This window comes from Cyprinodon tularosa, unplaced genomic scaffold (assembly GCF_016077235.1).
Source record: "Cyprinodon tularosa strain WSP-4 unplaced genomic scaffold, ASM1607723v1 ctg12, whole genome shotgun sequence".
Classification (NCBI taxonomy): domain Eukaryota; kingdom Metazoa; phylum Chordata; class Actinopteri; order Cyprinodontiformes; family Cyprinodontidae; genus Cyprinodon; species Cyprinodon tularosa.
In genome coordinates, this window is record NW_024038003.1 from 161,642 (window position 1) to 182,749 (window position 21,108).

At 39.3% G+C, this 21,108-nt stretch overlaps 2 protein-coding genes across 4 annotated transcripts in view; both read left to right on the plus strand.

Moving 5' to 3' along the window:
- The first annotated feature begins 528 nt into the window (after positions 1–528).
- ticam1 (toll-like receptor adaptor molecule 1) lies at positions 529–3,221 on the plus strand. The gene is made up of 2 exons (XM_038269711.1): positions 529–797; positions 965–3,221. Exon 2 carries the CDS (start codon positions 1,109–1,111, stop codon positions 2,786–2,788), a length of 1,680 nt encoding a protein of 559 aa, XP_038125639.1. The 5' UTR covers positions 529–797; positions 965–1,108; the 3' UTR covers positions 2,789–3,221.
- Positions 3,222–8,025: 4,804 nt separating this feature from the next.
- The window catches only part of camsap2b (calmodulin regulated spectrin-associated protein family, member 2b), a 48,283-nt gene continuing 35,200 nt past the window's right edge, over positions 8,026–21,108 (plus strand). For 2 of the 3 annotated variants that reach the window (XM_038269696.1, XM_038269702.1), the window contains exons 1-2: positions 8,026–8,642; positions 19,140–19,399. In XM_038269696.1, coding sequence (XP_038125624.1) covers positions 8,504–8,642; positions 19,140–19,399 — 399 coding nt within the window. In that variant the 5' untranslated portion in view covers positions 8,026–8,503. The remainder of the gene's footprint in view (positions 8,643–19,139; positions 19,400–21,108) is intronic. The other variant, XM_038269687.1, reaches the window with a different exon arrangement.

Genomic DNA, 21,108 nt, shown 5'->3' on the forward strand with positions numbered 1-21,108 from the left:
GTAAATGATCAATAGTTTATGTACAGTTAAATAAGAAAAATTAAGTTCTGAGCAGGCTTGGTGTGCTGCCAGCTGCTAAGAAATCTACACACACCTCATATAAAGTGACTCTAATCCTGTATATTGTAAACATATCGCTCTGCTATAAGCACTCAAGGTTGAGAGGCTCTCTGTCTGTGCTGGGTTCAGGGACTCTGTGTTGGCTTGCTCTCCGCCTGGTGTGACCCCACCCCTGGTAAATACAGGGTTGGAGGTTTCCTCTCTGGATAAAAATACTTCAACTTCTTTACAGAGAGAGAGAAAGAGAAAGACAGAAGCAGATGGGGGGAAGCAAATTCCTTTTGTATGCACACCCATTATGCTCAGTGGGCTCAAGATTTACACTCTGCTACAGCAGTACCTCTATATATATGTGTGTAATCTTTGTAAAAAGAAAACAGCTGACAGAGAATCAGTCTGTCTTTAACCAGTAAACACAAACTTTTTTTTCCATTTTTGTCCCTCTTGAACTACCGTACCTGACTCAGTGTGACATCAGCATTGTGCTGTTTGAGTTAGCTTTACACTGACAGAGACCTTAAACTGCAACAGGTAGAGATTCACTAATGGTCAGGACTCCAGAAGCCTGCAGAGACCCGAGAAGAACCTCCTTATATTCTGGGAGATCCATCTGAGTAATAAGAGCTTCTAGTTAGGAGAACCAGAACGCAGAACAGAGCAGGAAATCGCTCTCTGACTGACTTCCTTGTTTGAACTAAAAGCAGATCTGCTATCATGGCACCATTGAAACCATGCCTGTGAGTAATAACTGAACTTTGATCATCTTGATGACAAGAAAGCTACACAATGAGCTTTGTGGAGTTATACCTCTTTTCATGCTCTTAAGTTAAAAAAAAACAAGAATCCATTTTTCTTTGAATACCTTTATAGTTCATCTCACTTCTGTTTTCATCTCTCTTTAAAGAAACAAGAATACCCAGCAAACGGTACGCCTTTCTGCAGCAGGCCAGCGTTTTGATGATCCGAAAACAACACAATTGGAGAATCAAATGTAATTTAGTTGACCTCTTTTCTCTGTTGCAAACCAGTTGCCACCTAAGTCTTTAGAATGAATGATACAGGACTGGAAAATCAAAGGACGGGACTGAGAGAGGTCTTTGACATTCTGGTGAAAACACCTTCACAGCGATTGCGCAGCTTGACTTTCCAGCTGGGTGAGTCTCCTGAAGACACTCTCGTACACGCTTTGTGTCTCATCATCCTCCAGAGTCCGGGCCGCGCCCTGGAGAAGCTCCGGACGCTACAGGATGACCCCCTTGCTAACCATCTGGCTGAAAAGTGGCAATCGGGCGAAGGCCAATTAGATGATTTTGGAGATCATTGTAGCCAATTTCAGGCCAAGACGGGAGAGTCCCTGACATCGCTGGCAAGAGTTTTTAAAGTTTTATTTGACCAAAGGTTGTGTGACTCAGTTCTGAGGAATCTTGCTTACAAGAGAGCCCTTTCTAATGAATGCTTTAAGACAAGTTCTCTGGGATATAACAATTTTAGAGAGGAAGCCAAAGCTGTATGCAGGCCTCAGTTTGCGGAGTGGATGTGTTCCTCCTCTGATCTCAAATCAGAGTTTTCGCTCGATCCAAACAGATACCTGAGGGAAGAAAATGCAACATTAAAATTTGCTGTGTCTGAGGATGAGTCTGCAAAGGCTCAGTGCCTCCCCAGCCCTCTGGTGGACAGTCCCTCTGAGCTTTCATATCCCTCTCATCTTGAGATAAGTCTTCCTCCAACAGATTCTTTTAAAGGGGACAAAGCATTTACAGAAACGTCAGGAAACCAAGAACTGATAGCCCCTTCCATCCATCCTGTTAGTGGAAGTCAAACTGAAAATGTTCATTCAACAGTGCCTCAGCACACACCAGCTGGAAGATCCCAGTTTGGAGGAGAAAATGAAATTAAGACAGATGAAGTATCAATGAATACATTTCAAAGTACCAAAAGTGCAACTTACCCATACAAGGCCAACAGTGGGACCAAAGCAACACAGTTGGCTACACAAAATATTCTGCCAAATATTTCTGGTTTAAAAAGCCCAAGTGAAAGCAAAGAAACTAAAGAAGAGGAAGAGGAGGAGGAGGAAATATTTTATGCATTTGTTATCTTGCATGCTCCAGAAGATTCAGATGTGGCGGACAGCATGAAGGAAAAACTTGAGGCTGCCATCGGTACCACAGGGGCAACGTTCTCAGATGAGTTTGCTGTTCCAGGAAAAAGCACTCTGAGGTGTGTGCAGGACGCTGTCAACAACTCTGCTTTCACCATCCTGCTGCTCACACGCAACTTCAACTCACAAATGCTGGAAATGAAGACCAACATCGCTCTCATCAACTCCATACACAATGAACACAAATTTAACACAGTCATCCCACTGCTGCCTATGGACAACTGCATGCCCAGACGGAGTATTCCCATCGCTCTGCAGACCCTGGTCCCACTGGAGGAGAAGAGAAACTTTGAAAGAAAACTACAAAAGGTTTTTAATAGAGCAAATATTGAGAGACAGAGAAAGATCTGGACTGAAGAGCTGAAAATCAGGAAACTCAAACAGGAAAAAGAGAGGCTGAGGCTTCACATGGAGCAAAGGCTCGTTCTTGGAGCCAGTGTGCAAAGAGAGCAAGAGGTTTGGTGGCCACAGCATTCTAACATTCACATTGAAAACGCAAATTATGTCATGATTGGGAATGACTCTACTATGACTGTGGGCAGAGGTGGCAGTGAGGATCAAGACTGAGTATGGAAGGAAGGAAGGAAGGAAGGAAGGAAGGAAGGAAGGAAGGAAGGAAGGAAGGAAGGAAGGAAGGAAGGAAGGAAGGAAGGAAGGAAGGAAGGAAGATCTTTTCTCAACACTAAAATTCTTAAAGTTGGAAGAGCTTTGTGTTTCTACTATATTTAAAACTAAGCTTGAAAAGCTAAATCAAAATAGTCAAAACAGCAGTTCTACACCGCAGCTATTTTGGCTTAAATGGGGAACTTCATCATCTTTATCGTCATTAAATATAGCGAAAGACTGCCATCTAGTGACTGTGATTGGATTTACAGTCTCTGACCCATTCAACTGTACCAACTCTGTTTGGCCAACAGGGGGCTCTGCTGTCATACTTTTCTCATTGACATAATCTTTTCCCTCTGTTTCGGGTGAATAAAATATTGTTTGCAAAACAAAAGCTTGAGTAAGTGTTGTTTGTTATATGAGCTGGATTAAACATGTTTTATAGCAAAGTGGGGGTCAGGAACTCCTGGGGAGGTGGCAAGGCATCAATGAGGGGCTCACAAGATGGGGGGTTTAAGCATTGTGATTTAATCTCTAAGGTACATGGAGGTCCAATATATATTAGAACATACAAAAATGTGAACTTTCCCTGAAATAAATAGATTAAAACTTTATTAATTTATCTAATACATTATTCAAATGTTAAACCTACTTTTAAACTGTAAAATGCATCATTAAGTAATTAAATGTAATAAAAAATAGTATTATATGCAGTTTATAAAATATATAATTACTTAACTTTATTAATGCATATAGAGTAAACCAATTCTATGAATTTATAGGTGGATATTTTAGAGGAAAATATTTCCATTGTTCTTACATGTGGCGTAATGAAAGTTGTCTGCTAAAATTAGCAGAAACTTTACGATGTAATAACCTCAAATTTATGCACTGCTAGAAATCAAGGGTTGGATTTTATCATAGGTTAATCTAATCAAGAGGGAATGTTCAGATCTTTTTTTCTTGTTTTACAAATGAGACACAATGTTTTCATCTGTTACAAACAAATTATCAAAATCTTTATGTAAAATAGAAAATTATTAACATTTTTGCATGAATTATGCCGAAAAATTAGATCTGCTGCACATGCCTGGAGGGAAGAAAAGGAGTTAATTTCCTAACAAACTGACAGATGTCCAGATCCCCTTCAATCCACTAAAAGGACAGAACCAAAGACAAGTAGGTATTTTATACTTTGATGATGATCGTCGCTGAAATTAGGTTTGATGAGGCATAACAGAGTTGGCAAATTTCATTTTGTCTCCAACTTGCACATACAAAGAAAAGTATTCAAACTTCTTCTGACATAGAAAACGGATTTAACACATGTTTAATATAGGGTAGGACTACTCCATGTTACTGATTGAGTGAACTTTATCAGTAAGACACACCTGCACAACAAAATCCCTTTTGAGCCAGTGGTGGAGCAAAGCTCATACCTATGTTTCAGCAGTTTTGAATTCCCCCATGAGCTTTCTAATTATGCTGAAGGGGAGGATGACTGATACAATCACCCATGTTGATGTTACCGTTCATACTGACAATGTTCCACAGTATGCAGCATTCCTTTAAAAACATCCCAAAAAATGAACATAATATGAAAACTGTTTTTTAAATACATCTTTTAGGACTCAAGAGATGAAAGAAAAAAATCACTGCTAAAATCAAAGGATGGTGGTAGTAACCTTATGGTGTTCAGATGATGGTAATGTGAGAACAGAATGATTAGAACTGACCTAAACCCCTAACACAAATTAAAAATGTATATAAACCTACAGCTGAGGATAAATAGGAACCATTTCTGGAAAAATAATAAAGATCAGTATAAGAGACAGAAGTTTGAATCAGAAAAAGCAAGTAATTTAGCACGAGTGCCCTAGTCTTATGTGTTCTCAGAGCTGGCTAAAGGCAGAGGTGGGTTAGACATCCATATGTAGTGGGGTGAGGTGGCGGCCTGAATTCGGGCGTTTACTTGGGATATCACGCCTCTGTTGAGTGCTTGTACAGTACCGTATATGTCCCTATGGATGGGGTGGGCTGTGTGAATGTGATTGGAAGAATGTGAATTTGTTTTTGTCTACTTGTCAGGTTGAGTGTTACCCTCCCACCTACTGAACATCCTAGGCCCCTAGTATGAGCAGGACCTTTCCCCTTCTTATGCCCCCCACAGATGAGGGGTGTCTGTGTCTGCCGGGCCAGGCCTAGGCCTCCTGGACCTGTGGGGTCGCCACGAGGTGGTGGTGCACTCCCGGGCCCTCTGACCCCTGGATGCTTATACGGGTTCACGTTGGGTGTGACTAGCCACAGGCAGAACCCATGGGCTCGTTGTCAAACCCTGTGGCATCTAGGCACTATGGCCTCTGGGTACATGCCCCTCAGGAACTGGACCCCTTGGGGGTTGGGCTCCAAGTGCTCTCATCTTCCCTTCTCTGGTGGGTATGGCTGTCCCTACGCCTGACTCGCTTGTGTCCCAGTAACCTGGGGTGCCCCTGAATATCTGGGGCTCATATGGCCTCTTTCTCTGTTCTGGTCCCTGTAGAGCGAGTCTGGGGTCGCCTACACCGGCTATTAAGCATACTTTCCTTCCCGAAGAAGCATTGTAACACCCTTTACACACGAGCATGCCAATGCATACATGCCACAGGAGTGTAGTTCCAGGTGTTCATGGATACACACTAATACTAAATACTAAGCTGCAGCTACAGATATATACCACCCTGAATAACATTTTGTAATTACCATAAGTTTTTCCTTCCACATACATGGATATCTTTTTTAATGTTTAGTTTGGTTGTTCTGTTCTGTTACGCTCTCGGTTTTCTGTTCCTCTCATCTCATATAGGTATGGAAGTAGACTTCAAGGAGTTACTGTATATCTTCTGTGTTCCTATTTCCTATTTTTGCTGTTTTGTTTTATTTTCATGGTCTCTTTCCTGTCTCTATCTCTTTCTCTCTCTACTTAGTTATTATCTCCTTTCTTTCCGTTTCGTCTTTGTGTCCATTGTATATGATTTTACTCCCTTAATCATTTTTAATAAAGTTTCATATACAAATACCAAGCAAAACCTTACGGCAACAGCCATAATATTCTGCTTGTGAAAGCAAATATGTTGGGCTATGATTGAGCTCTGAGAAATCTATTCCCAGAGCTCTATTTGTAGAAGAGGACACCAAAAAAATAAAAATTAAAATAAAATAAATCCACAGTTTAAATCTTGAAAAAAAATAATCATGAAACGGATAAAGTTGTGACTAATGTAAACTGCTAGGCAAACGGAAATATTTGTGTAAATCAGCTGTTGAATGTTAGTTCCTTTTGAACTTGTTCTGCACATACTAGCTTTGCAGCCTGGCAAAGCTATTCAAATCCCACTTGAAGAGGTTTGAATATGAGACTTTTTATAGAAAAACATTTACATATTTAATTCCTTCCTGAAAATGTCACATGTTTGCTGGAAAACATGAAGACCAAAAAACACATATAGAAAGTATGGAGATAGTTATAGAGAAGTTAAAAGTGGATTTAGATGGACATACTGTAAGGTAGAATTCCACTAGGAAGTATGGTGGTGGCCGCATCATTCTGTGGGGGATGCCTTTCTTCAACAGGGACAGCTGACTGGAGTATGGATAGCGGTAAATGCACACCTATCTTGCAATAAAAAATGACTATTCTAACCTTGAAAAATATGAGGCTGGGTTCACGATTTAACTTTCATCAGGAAAAAGACTCCAAAAAGTGTTCGGGTCAAAGCACATTTTTACACAAAGAGACATTTTAGCACAACGTCCCAAAAATCTGATAGAAAAGCCCAGCCTGATTTCAATTAGGAAACTGTGGAAAAAGCTGAAAACTAATTTCCTTAAACACATTACTTTGTTTTACACTGACATAAACTCTTCCTTGCATTTTTAAAAGGAAATTTGGGCCAAAGGATTAGTCTATACGTGTGTTTTCCATTATACTTTTGTTACATATCTTCTATTTGTATCTATCTAATATCAAAATTTCTAGATAATGCTTATTTGTAAGTCACCTTAGATGAGCAGTGTTGTGCATCTTGTGCCCTAATAAAAAAAATATATATATTATTTGCAGTCTACTCTTTTCCTCTGAGTCATATCCAATTGACTTGAGCAGTGGTTTCACACTGCATCATTTTATGGTGACTTACTGACCAATCAGAGCAGCCTGGAGTTTTAATATTTACAATTATTCAGACAGTACTGGTGACAGCAGAATACAGGCCTGTATACCGTCTCTTTTTTTCTCCTTATACAGCTTTCATTTTGAAGACTTGGTAGGTTTGTATTTTCTTCGTTTGCAGATTATGGATGAATTAGTCCTCCACCAGATTTCTCTAGCTTAGGATATATTTGTATAACCTTCAGTTTTAACCCACCACTCCTCTTTTCCTGACCTGCATGCTGTTTTCTTTGGACTTCAAGATCCTATTTGTTCACTCAGGTTCTCAGACCAAACCTTCAAAGACGAGCTTCATTTATAACTAACAATATAGATGCCTTATGAAGATAACTGGATTTTATCGGGGTGTTGCAGTAAATAGGATCAGTGTCAGGAACTACAGCTTAGATTTGTATTGGTGTTTTTTTATTTTAATTTATTTTTTTTATTTTATTTTACAAAAATGTGCAGCTTTCTTTTAATAATTAAAAAAGACTCATTGAAATTTGTGACACTGACCTGAAAAATGTGAGAAAGTGGAAATGGAATACCTCTGCAAGTCTATAACGCTATTAATAGGTACATATTTAATCTAGCCGAAATTTTTGATTATCTAATTTAGTGAGGGAGACTGAGTAACTTACAGGATAATATGTTTAATTTCTCTCCTGACCCTCCCTTGTTTAAATTCAGCTTATATTTATAGCACAAAAATATGTCATATATCATCCTACTTTTCCAACAGATCCAGAATATAATGCAGTTTTTTTTTTTTTTTTGTTTCTTCAAATTTAAGAAAATAAAAAGGTTATCTAACTATCAGTACTGTTATATTCCTTTGCATTACTCCATTTCATGAGCTCTGTCTTTGGGCTTTTCTCATGTATTTCACTATGGAAACATGTGGGTTTGAGTCAGCAGCCATCCTACCCTTAGTTTGTATTACATTGTGATGACTCCTGACAGGATTGTAAAGGCTGGGGTGGGTGGATCGCGCATGCGCAATGCGCCTCATCCAATGATCAGTGCGGCAGGAAAAGCGCAGAAGGGGGAAAAAAGGAGATGAAAACAGTTAGGAAAAGGGAAAAAAAGAGGAACAGCGGTTCAACTTACTCCTTTATTTTATTACCTTAGTGGAAAATGTTTATCTTTGCTCTTGTGCCGCAAGTGGGCTATTTTCGTTATGCCGTAAGAGCTGAAGATTTAAAAAAAAAGAAGGATCTTTTTCTTTTTTCAGGAATCCTGCCTCCAAACTGCTGTCACGATTGAAGGAGGTAAAGCTGAGCAGGGGGCTCATCTGATCAAGGAGGGATTCAATCAAGATTAGAACAGACAGGTTTTAAGTTTTTTTTATTATTATTATTCTTTTCCAATCAGCATTAAGGTTGCTTTTCCCCCCCTACTGCATCGGATTCCTCTGGACAGGATGTCATTTGCATTCAGGAGGAGCTCCTCCGGCTGACTGAGGGACACAGACGCACAGACGGACGATGGGAGATGCGCCAGAGGACAGAGGGATGAGACGCACATTTATCGTTCCTGCCATCAAGAGCTTCGATCACTACGACTTCACCAGGGCCAAGATCTCCTGCAGCCTGACGTGGCTGGTGGCCAAGGCTTTCGGCTCGGGTAGGTGGCGCCTTTCGGAGCCTTTAATGCAGAGAAGACGGTTTAAGACTAATCAACCAACATGTGTGATAATGCGGCGTGCTGCTGAGACTGTTTGGTAAACATCATCATGTTATTAGGATCTCTATGTGACAGAAACACGTTGGAAGCAAACATTCTGCCCAACAACAAGCTGCTTTTTGGAATAAACTGAAGACAAGTTTATTATTTATAAAGTTAGTGATTTAAAGACCTAATCTAGGTTATATTTCTCCTAACAGCTGTCTGATCTTCCAATAATAATCATAGTTAATACTGGAAAGATCATTGATAAATTGGCTCTGGAACTTCTGTGGGTATCACATGCCTTGCAGGGGCGGAGCTAGATGGGGGGCCAGAGGGGGCCATGGCCACCCTTACCCAATCATTGGCCACCCCTACCATTTTTATCCCCATAAAACTGACAGTGGCAGCAGAATTACTCACAAGTGATCAGTGGTGTCAAAAGTACACACTTTAGTTACTTAAGTAGAAGTATAGATACTGCTGTTTAAAAGATGTATAGAATTTACCTTTTTACTCAAGTAAAAGTGAAAAAGTATGTACTCCAAAAACTACTTAAAGTATAAAAGTATAAAAAAAAAAAACAGGCAGATGCCACTATATGAATTGAAAGATAAATTTTTAGACTATTTGAAAAAATTCTTTGAGATAGGGCCAAGGATGAGGGAGGTCTTGTTGGTCTCCGTCTCCTGATACGCTCTCGCCTGTGTCCGACATTTCAGACATTTACACATCTTTTTCTGAATTCGACATTGTAGCATGGCATAGACAATTTGTGTTTGCAGTTTGAAGAACACCTGCTTGCTTCTGATGATTTCTTTTAGCTAACCAGTGAGGGTTTGCTTTATATGACTCATCCAATTACACTAGTTTTCACTAGATGTGGATGGAGCCAATGATCTGCATTGGATGGCACACATGACGTGAATTAAATATTTAGAAACATTAAACCGAAGCCAAGAGTGAAGAGTAATGTTTGTTTAAAAAGTACAGATACTTGTGTGAAAATGCAATGTGTAGAAGTCCGAAGTAGGAAGAAAAATAAGTAATGGGGTGAACTATAGATATATAAAAAGTCTACTTAAGGTCAGTAACAAAGTATTTGTACTTCGTTACTTGACACCTCTGCAAGTGATACTACAGTAATACTCTCAATATTCAAAACGTTTTAATTTTTCATAGATTAACAATTACTTGACCACAAAACACTGTGGTTAGTTAGACACATCAATATACAAACATTAAAGATGATAAAGTACATAATTCATACTCTTTTCAGAACTAGAGGTTTTGTTACATGTGGTAAAGAGAAAATGCAAGTCAGTCTTCAGTTAAATCATAGATAAAAAACTCTTCTATTAAAAACTTAGTAAATACATTTTTTTGTAGATATTAGTACTTGTAAATATCAATTTTATGCAGAATGATTATTAATAAAAGTAGGTAAGCAATGGCAATGAAAGGATGTTTGTCCCAGAACTCAAACCTGAAAGAACGTTATCCACTTTACTTTTTATCTAGATAGATGTTTAAATATATGTGTCTATTTGTTAGGAAAGGCTGTACGAATGTATAATCTGTCTTTATTTGGAAAATATGGATGTTGTGGTTGTTTATTGTCCTGTTGGATCAGTATAGATTGACCCTAAGGTTCTGGTGCTGATCCGCTTTCGGCCACCCTTCAGTGTACATTGGTTATTGCCTGGCCACCCTTATAAAAATGTTCTGGCTATGCCTCTGATGCCTTGACTTTGACTAGGCCACTGTGACATACTGTAGCTCTGGTTGAAGGTTTGAGTCTTAAGCAGCAACAAGCATGCTTTTGGATTCTGAAAAAAGTAAAGAAAAAAAAACAAACCATCAGACTTTGTTTTCCAAGTCTGAAAACATTTCGCTTCCCATCCAGGAAGCTTTTCAAATTCAAAATGTCTGGTTTAGTGTTGAGTTCCAAGCTTTATAGAGTAGCCCAAACAAAGCCTTGTTTTGGCTTAGAAAACTGCAAAACCGATACTGGCCCATGCGTCTGTAAAGGGGAGTCGTTTGGGGGATTGTTAGTGCCTGTCTGACCAGGTTAGAGGTATTGGTCCCCCTGCATGGCCATAAGGATTATGATAGTGGGAAGGAATCAACTCTATTGCTGTGTTATAAGTTTTTGAGAGCTGAAACCTGAGTCTACCCCCTCTGTTTATGGTCTGTTTTTCTCTCTTAACATAAATGGCTTCCTTCACACCCCTTTAAAACCACCTGTCATCTTTGTCCAAAATGTGAACATTCTGGTCCTCAAACAAATGTCATTTGTCCTTAAGGAGTAGGTGGACAGCAGAGTCTTGTCTGGAAGAGGTAGATCTCCTGTGTTGGGCCATGCGTCTGTGGAGAGCTTGTTTGGTTTCTCCAATGTAAAGATCAGAGCATTCCTCACTGCATTGAACTGCATACACCACTTCACTCATCTTAGGTTTGGGAGTTTAGTCTTTAGGATGCACTAGAGTCTGTTTAAGGGTCTTTTTTGGTTTGAAATGTACTGGGATCTTGTGTTTGGAGAAAATCCTCTTGAATTTTTCAGAGACTCCAGCAACATATGGGATGGTGATGTTTTTGCGTTTAATCTTCTTACTGTTATGGTCTGCTGCAAGTCTTTTAGATTTCCTTGCTGATTTGAAAAAACATCCAGTTTCAGGTATCCACAGATTTAAAGAGCATCTTTGATGTGTTTCTGTTCTTTGTGCTTCACCTCTGTTTTAATAGGGACATGCTCGGCCCGGTGTTGTAAGGTTCTAATGACTGAAAGTTTCTGTTCTAGTGGTGTAAGTCAAAAAGAAGATATTGGTCTGTGTGAGTGCATTTCCTACACACTTCAGTGTCGAGGTTCCTCCTCTCCTTTCCTCTCCTTCCATGCTCACCAAACAATCCAAAAAAGGTTGCTTGTTGTCAATGGCATCCTTTCTGTTGATGTTGTGGTCCACCAAGTTGATGTGTCTTGTAAAAGCTTCCTCTTCGTTTAGCTGGATTTTGACGATTGTGTTTTCCACATAACTAAACCAGTGGCTTAGTGGTGTTTCTCTAAAGGTGCCCAAGCTTTGCTTTTTGATTGTTTTTTTCCTTCTAGCCCAGCATCAAGCTCCTACCATGAGTGCTTGCCTGATTTTAATGCATAGAATTTAGAATTTTGCCCCAATAGCAATATGGAAAATTACAAATTTTGCTTTTCATAACTTTTTTTCAATGTGAACTGTTGTCTTGCAGCCCTTCCTGAGCGATTTTATTAAGTTGAGGTCTGATGTCCTGTCAACAGATTCTTCCACTAGAGCTGTCAGTTTCAGCAGCTCCTGCAGGATACAACAACCCTCTCTGCTGCCTCTCTGGCTGTACACCCCTTACCTAGTCTGTCAGTTTAGGTGGACATCCAACATTATTGTGCGGCATTGCTACCTGACTCATATATTGTTTGGAGGAAGGAATGAATGCTGCTATGGGAGATGTTTAAAACTTATGATATTCCCCATCAAACCTCTCCACAACTTTTTTCCGAACATATCTATTTTTTAGGGGGTGGGGGGGTTGCCATCATGATTCTGTTTGTCCACTAACGGCTCTAATTAATCGAATTAATTGATCTCCAAGAAAAGAAACAGAATGGTTCACTTATAATGAAATAAAAACACTCTTATGGACACTCTTACATAAACGAGACAGGCCTCAGAAAATTAACACATTATGGCAAAGATTTTCAGCAATATAAAGGAGAATATACAACATACAAAATTTGAATCAAACATGTGAAAAAACATGTGGTAGAACACAACATCAGTGCTAAACCTATTGGTGTTTCTTTGAGTTTAGCATGCAAAATCTCAGAAGTAATGATTCATACACTTCAACTTGGATGTATTATTGGCTAGAGTTGCTGCTAACGAATGTACTGACAAATAATATTGATGAAGCATGGGATGTAAGATGAAAACAATCTTGATCTAAGGATCAAATACAAAAAGAACAGAAAGATGCTGCCTGAGAACAATCTTTGGGTCAGATCACATAGAGCCAAGCGTGTATTGTGGCTGCAAGCATTTTGCTGCTGCCCTGTTTTTTTTGTCTTGGCCCTCCAATGACACAGTTTCAGCTCCTAGTACCACCGAGAACTGTGGCCCAATTCATGAGCAGTCCTCAGAGTCCTGTTTGGCCCAGATAGACCCGGCGAGCTGCGGGTAAAATCTGTCCCTGGCTGGAAGCAACAGTTTTCCTACAACCTCAGAAAATCAGAGAGGTAGATTTTTCACATGCATCTGGTTTTCTGGAGTTATAACAATCCCATCTTGATCCTGGAGGTTAAAAATTTAGGGCTGCTCAATGGCGCAGTGGGTAGCACCTGCTGCCTTGCAGCAAGAAGGTTTCAGGTTTGATTCTGAGGTCTTTCTGCATGGAGTTTGCATGTTCTCCCTGTGCATGTGTGGGTTCTCTCCAGGTACTCCAGCTTCCTCCCACAGTCCAAAAACATGACTGTTAGGTTATTTGGATTCCCTAAATTCTTCTTAGGTATGAGTGTGTGTGTGAATGGTTGTTTGTCTCTGTGTTGCCTTGTGATAGACCTGTCCAGGGTGGACCCCGCCTCTCACCTGTAGACAGCTGGAGATCGGTACCAGCACCACTCGCGACCCCAGCTGGGATTAGGCATGACAGAAATTGGATAGATGGCTGCAAATTTATTTATCATGATAATTTATGTCAGTTGTTGTAAAACAATAAATAAAAGAAGTAGATCCAAAACTTGAACTGTGAAATCCTTGAAGGTTAACAAAAAATTTCTGAGTTTGTCTTTTATAAAAGTATTTCTACTACATTTATCATTTAAATGTAACTTGAATGTGAATTTAAGCGTTGCATAGTATTCCCTGCAAATATAATCTGTTTCTTGTAATTTAAATGTGAGCCTGTTGCTGCTGTCAGCCTGTTGTCTGGCTTATGTTCATACTGACTGGCCATTCAGGACATGACTCAAATGAAACATTGATTTAGCTGGGACTGAAGTTGGAAAACTCTTAACATTCGAATACATTTGCTGTGATTATCATGAATAAGTTCAGCAACAAAACCATGAAACCGTTTATTAGGAGTTTATGATGCGCCTTCAAATGTCACTAAAATGAGTAGAAAATATCTTTTAAATTATAAATCCAATGGCCACTTTATCAGTGCCAGATTGTCACCCCTAATTAGCTCAATAAATTTCTTGACTCCTTATAGCAAAGACCCAACAATTCATCACAATCCTCCCTCAGAGATTTTGGACCATGTTGGCGTTACAGGATTATGCAGTGGCTGCAGATTTACTGACTGAACATAACATACCCTCCTAACATTAGCTAAATGAGCTCTATTTCATCTGCTGGTTGCAATACTTCTTTGACCTACTGTTGCCTTCCTGCTCATTGTCCTCTGACCTCTGAGATCATGGCTTTTTATCTCAACCAAACTGCTTCTCACTGGACTATTTTTTTGCATATTATCTTTACTTTTATTGTTTCTTTTTGCTGCTATGTTGCTCAATGCAAACTTAAGCAAGTTTGGATAGAGTATATAAGAGATCCTTCCTGCTGCCATTAACATCTATGCAGCTGGTTGAAGAAACTCCTTTAACAGTCTCAGCATTAATTTCCCTTTTGGATCAGTTAAGTATTTTTTAATTGAAGACCCAATTGCAATGCCTTGCTGCCATGTGGTTGACTGATTTACTAGCACATTTTAGTAAAAATAAGAAGCCGTAAAATGAGAAACCATCTAGTCTGATATGAATTTTTTTTTATTATTGATTCCTAAAAACAATGTTAGCCTCTCAAGATTTGCTGCTGCTGTTTGTTGTTTTGCTTTAAATTGGTTGTTAACAAGGAGAGAAATGGATCCAAAATGGCTAAGGGCCACAGTTCTATTGTTAAGGGTCTCTTTTGTTTGATTATTGATCCATATTTGGTTAAAGAAAAAGCTAATTCTAGACTAGAGTCACAAACTAAGTTATTTTTACCTTATCAGTATATATAAGTAGAAGGTATGCCATGGATAAAGCTGCCTGCTTAAGTGTTGTAGACCAAACACCGGTTGATAAACCTCTCAGGTTTGTTATTTGCATTGTGTGTAACCGAGTTGATGAAAGTATGTGTATCAGCAGTGGGTGATTCAAATCACACAACACAGTTCCACATCCTTCTTTACTCTTTCCGGTCTGTTAGGAGTTTCTGTTGGTACATACCATCCCAAAAGTAGAGAGGGAGGCAAAATAGTTTCTAACTGGCCCCTTCCACCTCACTTAGATGATAAGCTGCATTTCAGGTGGCTGAAAAAGATATCTAATATCATTATTTCCTGGTTTTTGTTTCCATTTTTGTTTCTTGGAGTTTCCATTTTTCCTCTTATTGGTTTATGTTCTTGTTAATTAGGCAGCCTCAGTTGCTTTTAAAGCAGGAAAATACCCATCTGGAAAATGGGCAAAGTATGTAAAAAAACAGGTTTGGTTCAGATTGTCTCCAAAACATACCTTTAACCCAAAATGCATAACTTTTCTTTGTTCCAAAGAGTTTTCAAAACATCTCTGTCTTTTAAGATGTGCAGGACGCCTTTCTCACATATGATATGTAATTTTCATTACCATTTATGATCTAATGTCTAGGAAATTGTAATTTTTGCATGTTCAATTTAAGGATTGTTCTTTATTTCTTTTGCTACAGCATAATGTAGGGCTTGGATTGATCGGTTGTTGTTGTTATTAAGCTTGTATTTGTGTCAGTGACAGTCAGAAAACCATGTTGCTGGATCCATGCAGGGATTTCCGCTGCAGACTCTTGTTTTTAATACAGCTCTGCCTTAAGGGCCTTAACTTCACAGTCTTTTAATAACAGTCATAAGGCATGTTACGTTTGCACAGGGGGATTGTGTGAATCTCTTAATAATATTAGGCAGTTAAAGATCCCAGTCATATTTAATGTTGCAGTTTATGCAATTTTGCTCTGGTGTCAAATCTAATTTTGGTTTTGTTGATGTTTTTTTTTTATGAAAAAAAGAGAGATTTATTTTAGTCTTTCTCCCTGTGTTCCACCCTCTGTCAGTAATAGTGGGTTTAAATGGGATTTATCTAATGAGGATCTTGGTTGTTTTAGCAACAACTAACCTTTTAGTCTCATTGTTTGCATTAAAAAATAACAAACTGCAGGGATCCAGCAGAGATAAGCACAGTAGACTATTAGCTTGTTCCCAGGGGTCTCCAAAAGGAGCAGTCTTCTCCATGCCTGGACTTCCCGTGGCAGCTACTTCCTGTCTGCTTCCTGTTTGATGGCCGACAAAAAAATGCTCTATGAGGCAGATTTTTGATGAACTTTAGAAGAAAAAAAAAAGTTGTGATTGTGTTTCAAGTCATTTTCCCTTAACTCTTCTATGAGCTGTTGTGTGAAGCAGGAGCTGCTGTTTTCTAGAGCTGATTGAACATTTCAGTATACAGAGTCAGCTGACAACAACCTCCCCCTAATCAACAAATCATCACGGTTCTGAGTATAGCTTTGCTAATTTGCTCTAATGCGTAGACATGGTTACAGGTTGGAGCAGTTAAACAGTTGTGATGAAGAAGTTCTCATTCAAGAGGTGGAACATCTGCATGTTGCTTTAAATATCTCCTTTCATCACCCAGTGTGGCTACATGGGGAGGCTGCTGTAACCACAGCTTCTGGAAAACTGCAGAGGGCTGGTCACAAGCTGAATGGATGTTAGACTTGTTTTTCTGAACAGACCGTTACATTTTCTTTTTCCGTTTTGTTTTCTGAAGCCGTTTATTCAAGCTATATGATTCTGCTCCAGGCTTGTTATGAAGGGGAAACACTGTAGCTGGAATCTTTTCATGCTCTTTGTTTTCCACGGCGTTCTTCGGAGACAGGCAGAGAGGAAATGACCTCCACACACCAGGGATACAAACAGGAGCAAAGTGTGTCACCGCACACTCACACGTCGACATTCCTACACAGGATCGTTGTCTGAAAGTGGCTCTAATGGGGGAAGAAGGGAAGGCTTACAGGAGGCTATTTATGAGGAGTATCGCTGAGCTCTGAGTCACAGCTTGTGGTTAAAAACAACTTGATGTCACGAAGGAAGAAAAAAACTATAGAGGAGTGACGGAGTTGTAGGGTGTTCTTGTAATCCTGTGGAGACTACTAACGTGGGACAAATTTATTCTCCAGATTTGGAAAAGAAAAAATCTTTAAAAAGTTAACTTTTACCTTATATAGCCATTCACCATTCCTTCTCTAATTGGAAACCAAACTAGATGGTCATCAGTGATTGTGTTTTCAATTCAGACAGGCTAGATGAACTATTTCATACAGGGCATGTGGCTCTCAATCCAGAGTGGCACAGCCTTTGGAGTAGTTACTAAAAACAGAAACAGTTTTTTTTTCTAACTTTAATCTATGTCCAAACATCAAGAGTCCTAATAAAATTTCTGTCAACTGTAGTTAACAGCTGTTGTCTGTGATCTCATAGATAACATCCATCCAGCAGCAGAAAGATCACCTGCCCTGTCAAAAAAGTTGCCTGTGCAGCATGTGAGATAAAGAATGAGAAAAATGTCAAAAAAAAAAAGAAAAAAGTTGGGGTTCTTCCTGTCCTTACTGCCATTAATTAGGAGCGGCAACATCTGCAGCGACATCTATGGTTTAAAATCAGAATTGCTATCAGCGCCAAACAGATAGAGGCCTACCACCTCTACTCCCTTTAATATTAACCCTTAGCATTACAGTGTTAGATGACCTAGAAACTGACCAATACAGGTTTTTAAAGGCCGATGGTCGTACCAGTTGTTTTGACATCAGTCTAAAACATCTGTTGCCAACGTTTTTTGGCCGATTCTTAGAGACAATATTTCTTTTTCCGTTCACATGTTCACACAATAACGACAATTGTTACACAAGTCTCAATTTAAACAAACAAAATAGCTATAATTTAAATTTTAGCTGTTTATTCTGCAGCGAAATCAAAATTGCTATTAATAGATGCTAGTTCAAAATGTGCAATTACACGAGTCACCCCAAGGGAATTGGTTAGTGTATTAGGGGTGGGTATTGCCAAAGAAGTCACGATTCGATTCGAATCACGATTCACAGGCCACGATGCGATTCTTTCACGATGCATCACGATACTTGAATTATTGCGATGCATTGCAATATTTTCTCCTCCATGTTTTGTTTTTGAATGACTCGGCGCAGTATCCCACGGCTGGAAATGCTTGTGACACAAGGCAGCGTGCGTCAACACATTTGCAGCGACATCTCCTGGACTGGAAGTTGTATTACACTTGTTTTTGGCTGATGTTCGCCAACCATTCATGCAATTTTATTTATTCATTTTTTTAAATTAATAATCGATACTTGGCGTCAAGAATCGATGCAGTAGATCACGAAAATTAGAATCACGATGCATCATCATGACGATTATTTTGCACACCCCTATAGTGTATGCACATATGGGCTGCTAAAAGAAAAAAGCTCATTAGAATCCAGATGATTAAACTTGCCTTTCATGTCAGAATAGCTGAAAGAATTCTGGCACTAAAGAATAAACCTTAGCTTTAAGAAAACGCGGCTATTAATGACACAGAAGTTGATGTGTAAGATGAGGCTTCTGGTGTTTTTTATTTTAATGTTCCCCTTTTTTTATGTTTTAATGTGCTTGTCTTTTAACCCTTTGAGCCCGGCGGGCCTGGTACCGGAACCATCTGACACCTGCTAATATTTATCTATTTATAGAAATGGTCAAAACACAATCACATGGTGTTTCATCCACACACCTTTTAAATGGGGCTTTAAAATTCATCTTATTCAGTTCAAATGTGCTTGAGTTATAGTCAATATGTGGATGTGTGAAGTCTGAGGGTTCATCCAGAGTTTGAAATGGGGTTTCACGGTGTTTTGCAGTGTTTATTTTGGAAAAAAATTGGCGAGGCTAAATATTTTTTATTTTTTATTTTCTTAATAACCTATAAATCAGACACGTTGGCATTTAAAATAGCGGTTCCACCTGAAAAGTATTCCTCAATGCCTTTCTGTCATACAAATACAAACAATTGTATTTCCGATTAATAATTTGGAAGCTGTACTTGCTTTAATTCACATCTGTAATTTCAGGCGGAATTTGCTCCTAAGACTCTCAGGCTTAAGGGGTTAATTAATCTAGACTGTGTTTAATGATCTTTAGCATAACATCTAAAGACTGGAATATGCTATACTGAACTGATTCTTTAATAAACAGATTGGTCGTTTTTGTTTTGTAATTGCAGTCATCTTAGATGGTAAAAATTGTTGCTCTAGACATATAAGAAACCTATACTCCAAACCTTAATTGGACTGATGAGTGGATTGAGATAAAAGCTGCAAAATATAGTGTTATCTTTTTAAACTCCTTTCTGGTTTAACTCTCTCTCTTTAGATGCTGTTCCAGAGGAGCTGGTTGAGCCTTTCTACAAGGACCAATACAGTCAGGAACACCTGAAGCCTCCGGTCGCCTGCCTGCTTCAGTCCGCAGAGCTGTACTGCCGTGCAGGAAGCCTTATCCTCCGCAGCGATGCTGTCAAACCTTTACTGGGACACAATGCCGTCATCCAAGCCCTGGCCCAGAAGGGGCTGTATGTCACTGACCAGGACAGACTGGTCACTGAGAGAGACCTGACCAGCACGCCCATACACATGGTGAGTAGAGGAGTGGGGATGGATATATTCAGGGGCAAAGTAGAATCGCAAAACAAGACTTCACTTTGCTCCTTGGATGAATTGAAATCTCTTTTTTTTATTTTTATCTTCTACGTGAAACTTTTCCACGCCTTAAATGTTCAGATTTGGTAACCATGGAGATTTCATGTAAAATATAAGTGATTTATTCACAACTCGGTTCAGTTTGCTGACCAGAGGTGTAAAAACTGTAAATATCATGAAAGCATAGTTAATAGAAGCCAGTCCATGGGCAGAGGAGAAAACAAATCCTTTTCATCCAGAAGTTGACTTGGCAAACCAATGAGAGAAGCCCTGAAAGGCAGGACTAGACGAGGTGATTATTTGTGTATGGACTGTAGGAGGAAGCTGTAGTACCTGAGGAGATTCATTAGCAGCCTCAACTAATTGGCTGATTTGAGTCACTTTAGGTTTTTAATCACTATATAGTTGTTGCACCTTTGACTGTGAGTTCACCTCTTTAGTAAGCCTGTTGCATAATATATTGCATGTACGATACTTATATTTAGACTCAAAATTATTCATATGGCGGGCAGATTATTTTCTGTGAAAACATGTTTCATTACATGCATCATCAGACAGCTTAGGACAAACCTTCCTGTGCTCAAACCACAATCATATTTTGAGAGGTTCTCACTGCAGGGAGTTTTTGCATCTTAGCCACTAAACTCCATTTTATAGCCTCTAAATGTTACTTAGAGGCCATACAATAAAATGCATTAGGGAATGAAATGTGATAATTTACCAATAACTGCATCTAATCAGTCCTATATGTGATGTTGTTCATGGGTGGTTAAACTCTAGTATGAGTTTGGAGTATTCTGACCCCCATTCATTTCTTTCTGACTATTTAAACCCTTTAAGAGGCCATTTGTGTCTAAGCTCGAATATAATCATCTGACCTGATAAAGAGGATGTTAGGGGAGGTCAAGGTGAATTAATCTGATATTTCAGCGACACGGCGATGGCACGCATGGATGGAGACGGGGCGTTTCTGCTCTTGCCAAGAGGGGTCTGCAGCACAGTGCACTCAGTCCTTCTTCTTCCCTGCCCTCACAGTCTGTGGTGTTTTTACCTTTGCTCCCACAGGTTTCCTTACCTTACCTGTAAAGTAGAAATAAATGTGTGTTCTCAGTTTGTCACACCACAGAAATATGTTTTTATTAATCATGCATCTGAACAGCTAAGCATATAAAATTAGAGCTCAAAAGTATTGGAAAAAAAAGTCAACTGCATCCAAGCGCTGTTGTATTTCAATGCAACGGCTTTAATGAGAAAAAAAACCAACTATTCTATTTACATTCTGATTTTAAATTCATGGGAGATTAGTGGAATGTTTGCGTATGTGTGACTCATGTTGAATGTGGAAACAGAAGAGTTGCTCTGCTTTCTGACTGCAGACAGTGGCTGCAGCTGCTGCGTCTGAGTCCCTGCGTTTTTAAGAATGGAGGGGCTCAAAGCAGTGCATGTGCTATCGAAGTCCTCAAGGAGAGGAAAAAAGTAGCTAATTTGTCACTTTTTTGATAAACAGCCACCAGACAGGGTCTGAAAAGGCACTAGATAAAGGCGCTGAGTTGGCAACAATGCAGAAACAGCTTCACAGTTTGTTTGTATACTGCTGGGCCAGCAGGGGGCGGGGCTAAGCTGAAGGCAGCCATATGACGACATGA

What these genes read in the sequence shown, in the direction of transcription:
- ticam1 (XM_038269711.1), top strand. Translation starts at nt 1,109, where the DNA reads ATGAATGATACAGGACTGGAAAATCAAAGGACGGGACTGAGAGAGGTC.